This window comes from Nicotiana tabacum, chromosome 6 (genome assembly GCF_000715075.1).
Source record: "Nicotiana tabacum cultivar K326 chromosome 6, ASM71507v2, whole genome shotgun sequence".
In the NCBI taxonomy this organism is placed as follows: domain Eukaryota; kingdom Viridiplantae; phylum Streptophyta; class Magnoliopsida; order Solanales; family Solanaceae; genus Nicotiana; species Nicotiana tabacum.
Window position 1 is genome coordinate 217,837,299 of NC_134085.1, and position 3,906 is coordinate 217,841,204.

The window sequence follows — 3,906 nt, forward strand, 5'->3', positions numbered from 1 at the left end:
TATATATAATTAATATTTATTTATATAAAGTATATATATAAAATGTTAATGAAAGACTTATGAATCAAATCCAGTTTAGAATTGGATTTTCACGTATAAAGTCCACAAAGGACTATGGCATACATGTAATTTCCATTAGAAATGAGATATACCTTTTCCACTGTAAAACCTTTATTGTGTCTAACTTGGAATTGGAGTTATAAAAGTCAATACAGTATCTTCGGTAGTCACGGTAACATGATTTATCAAATTTTCCATAAGTTTATTTTTGGAATAAATTTTTACTCTAAGTAAATTATTACCTCAACCAAATAAGAAAAATGGTTTATAGGTGATGTTATATAAAGGGTGATGGAACAAAATTTGTATAATTTTTCTTGAGAAGAAAACCTACTTTGTGAAGTGAGAATACAATACAAAGTCAAGAGAGAAAATACAATTACAAGAAAAAGTATTTCTTGTTCTTCTACGGTTGAGTTGAGATTTTTAAGAAAAAGAAATTTCAGCACAAGGTTTCAATCAATTTGTTCGCGTGTTTCATTGTTCAAAGAGTTGATAGCAAGGATCGGTCTCTGTGTGGATACGCATAGAGTCTTCGCATTATCGAAGAAGTTTTGAAACGAAACTCTCTTCACGAGGTACGTCTTAGATCCGATCATTGATATGTAAATAAATTTTAAACACTAAAAAATCTGCCTAGGATTGTTATTGTCTTCCGGTGCGTGTTATGAATACTTATATGCAATCCTTTAGGGCCCCATGAATATGGAACCTAAAGCAGTTATTTTAATAGACTTGGTATGTGGCCTCTTATATTTAATAACTAACAATAATAATAGGGATTTATTTTCACAAAAGTTTGTGTGAGGAGAATAAGCTCGGAAAGAATAGCTAGGCAGAACATGATAGCAGAATATACATTATATATAGTCTACTCATATGGAAAAAGATAACAAGACAAGTATTCAATTACTTTCAATTCTATAGTAGATATAATTGTCCCGACCTTAAATCGGAAGAGAAATAAAAAAGGGGTTATAGGATAGTTGATCATGGTGGTCCATATCTAATTTTTTCTGGATATATTTAGCTAACTTGGGCACGAAGAATATATGAAATAACAAAACACTATAGAAGGATTTGCAATAATTAAATAAGAGTTTAATTTATATACACTTGATACTATAATACAGAAGTGTCAAAATGGTTAAAAGAAAATAGTTATTTACCCACAGTATTCATCAAAAAATGGGTTGGATAATGAACCATTTAAAAGCGGGTCGAATATGGATAAAGAACCATATTATCCACTTAGAAAATGATTAACCAAATGGATAACCAATTGATAACTAATGTGTTTAACTTTTACACTATAAAGCCTCAAATTAGAGTTACTCAAGTTTGGAAGATAAGGAATTCTCTCATAAGTGATCATATTTAAGAAGCCATGGATAATATGGATATTCATATTATTCGCTGGATAAACCCGTTTTTATCCATCTCAAATACGGATCGGGTCGAATAATTTATCCATTTTTAAATATATCCGTTTTGACCATTTCATATCCGGCACGATTCGCCCGTTTGTCACCCCTAATGTAACACAATTGTCCTTAGTAAATAAGATGAGCAAATTGAAAAATTTAGTGGGTAATCTGCTACTACGGAGTACATAATAAAATATACTAATAATCTAAAAATTATATCCACGTGGTGTCTTGGTCTATGCCTTAGCAAAGAAGATTTATTCAAGAAGGGGAAAAAGATCAAAGTGTAGCCACATGGGGGACAAACATTGAAGCTTTAAGCCTGCCGATCTTTATCTTTACGTAAAAAGTCTAATATAATTCATTTCAGATAAGCACATGCACAACGCAATTACATGCAAAGTAGAAATAATCTACGTAAGACTCGTGAGTTCCCTTTGCCTTTCCATGCTGTAATCCCACTCTGCTCTTGGAAAAAAGCACAACGCCTGTCAGTCGTACATATAGCTTTTAATTTGTCACTACTATTCATACAAATTAAATACTTTTATACAACTCAACAGAGAGACACTCTGCTTTAATTTCTGCCTTTTGTTATGTGTATAAATATCTGTGTGTTGTTTGTTAATTAAGCTAAAGAGAAATGGCAAACACAGCTTCGACAATTTGGCCAAATGAACAGCAACCGATGGAGCAGCAGCAATTACCTCAACAATCAGTACCATACCCTGAAGTTGTGCCGAATAGTGCTTGGCAATCTTCTGGGTCCATAGGGCCATTTTTTGCTGTGATCTCTGTGTTAACAGTTCTTGCTATTCTTTCGTGTATAGTGGGAAGATTTTGCATGAATCGTAAACCAGTAACGCCGCTTGATAGCATCAAAGGGGAGAGAGATTGCTGTGGGTGGCTGAGGAGCAAATTATACTGGCGATGTATGGATTGTGGTGATCATTTTTTGGGGAATAAGGCCAATGAGGGCAAGGTTCAAGACGTTGTTTGATGATTATTTCAAAAAATAGTGCTACTACTATTAATACTCCATTATTGAACAATTGGAGTTTCCTATTGACTAAGTTGATGTGCATCATCGTTATCGTTTTCTATGTATGACGATAAATCAATCTTTTTTTCTTGTTGATAAATTAACTTGTTGTATACATGTGATGACCAATTACGAAATGCTGACAGGTGGATGCTTGATCATGAATTAAGTGACTGGTTATAAGAAAAATAAAACATTTGTATATGTCTTATTTCCATGTTGTGGTTTATGTGCAACTTATGTGTAGACCAACTACACATAGGCCGAGTTTCCACGTAAACATCTTGGATTAGAGAAATCAAAACAGAGATTCAATTCAAGTAGGTATCCTTGAGATTTGGATGCTGAGATGACAGATTAAGATGAAGAATTAGAGCAAATGCAATCCAACTTTTAGATCCCTGTTTTGGGTAAATTAATAAGCATAAAGTATTATTTCTGGGAATAATAAAAATTTAAGCTGGATCATGATCATTTTCCAACCAAACTGAAATATTAGAAACCTGATCCAAATTTCATTAATGGTTTATTACTTCTAGCATTCAACTTGCACCAGTTTTTTATCACATTGTTCAAACTATATTCTAGTAGTAATGTGTGCAAATTAATGTAAAAGATTCTTTGCACAAGATCAGAGAAAATCAGAAAATTAATATCATTCAGCAAAGTCCAAAGAGTAAAGTTGATGCAAGAATAAACAATTTTGAAACCAAATCTTGGTTCTGTGACTTTCTTTTTTGTATTGAATGAAATGTCATATGTAAAGGTATAGCCAATTTATACAAAAATCATATGTACTATTTTGCTAGGTGTCCCTATACTATTTTGTATTTCTCTAATTGATAGAAACTAAGAGTCCACCAAAGTATATAGAGAAGTTCCCACAATAAGCAACTGATTGTAAAACCAAATAGTATAGAGAACCAGGTTCTCTATCAGTTCTCTCAGTAAGCAACAAATTGTAAAATCGAACAGTATAAGGAACCAGGTTCTTTATCTGTTCCCACAGTAAATCAGTAGTAAATAAAGAGCACGCGATATTTATGTGAAAAACTCTTTGCTCAAGAGATTAAAAATCATGGCCTATCCTAGTATGATTTCAACTCCACTAAACCGAGCAAACTTCATATTACAACCTATTGTAATCTAGGAATTAAACTCTTAATCTTTCACCCCTTACAATGACTCTATTGTAAGCCCTTTGCAATAACTCTATTACAAAGCAACAAACCTTGACTAACTCTAGTCAAGAAACTAAACCAAACAGTTGTTTAAATTTGTCCTACAAAGTCACTTCTTGAAAGTAGTGTATGATTAAAAATGAAGAACAAAATAATAAAAACTCAACAAATCTAAGGACTTAAGATATCTTCAATC

At 32.4% G+C, this 3,906-nt stretch overlaps 1 protein-coding gene across 1 annotated transcript; it reads left to right on the plus strand.

The window, feature by feature from the left end:
- Positions 1 to 2,130: 2,130 nt before the first annotated feature.
- Positions 2,131 to 2,487, plus strand: LOC107808068 (uncharacterized). Its single transcript, XM_016632551.2, has one exon. It carries the CDS (start codon positions 2,131 to 2,133, stop codon positions 2,485 to 2,487), a length of 357 nt encoding a protein of 118 aa, XP_016488037.1.
- Positions 2,488 to 3,906: the final 1,419 nt, after the last annotated feature.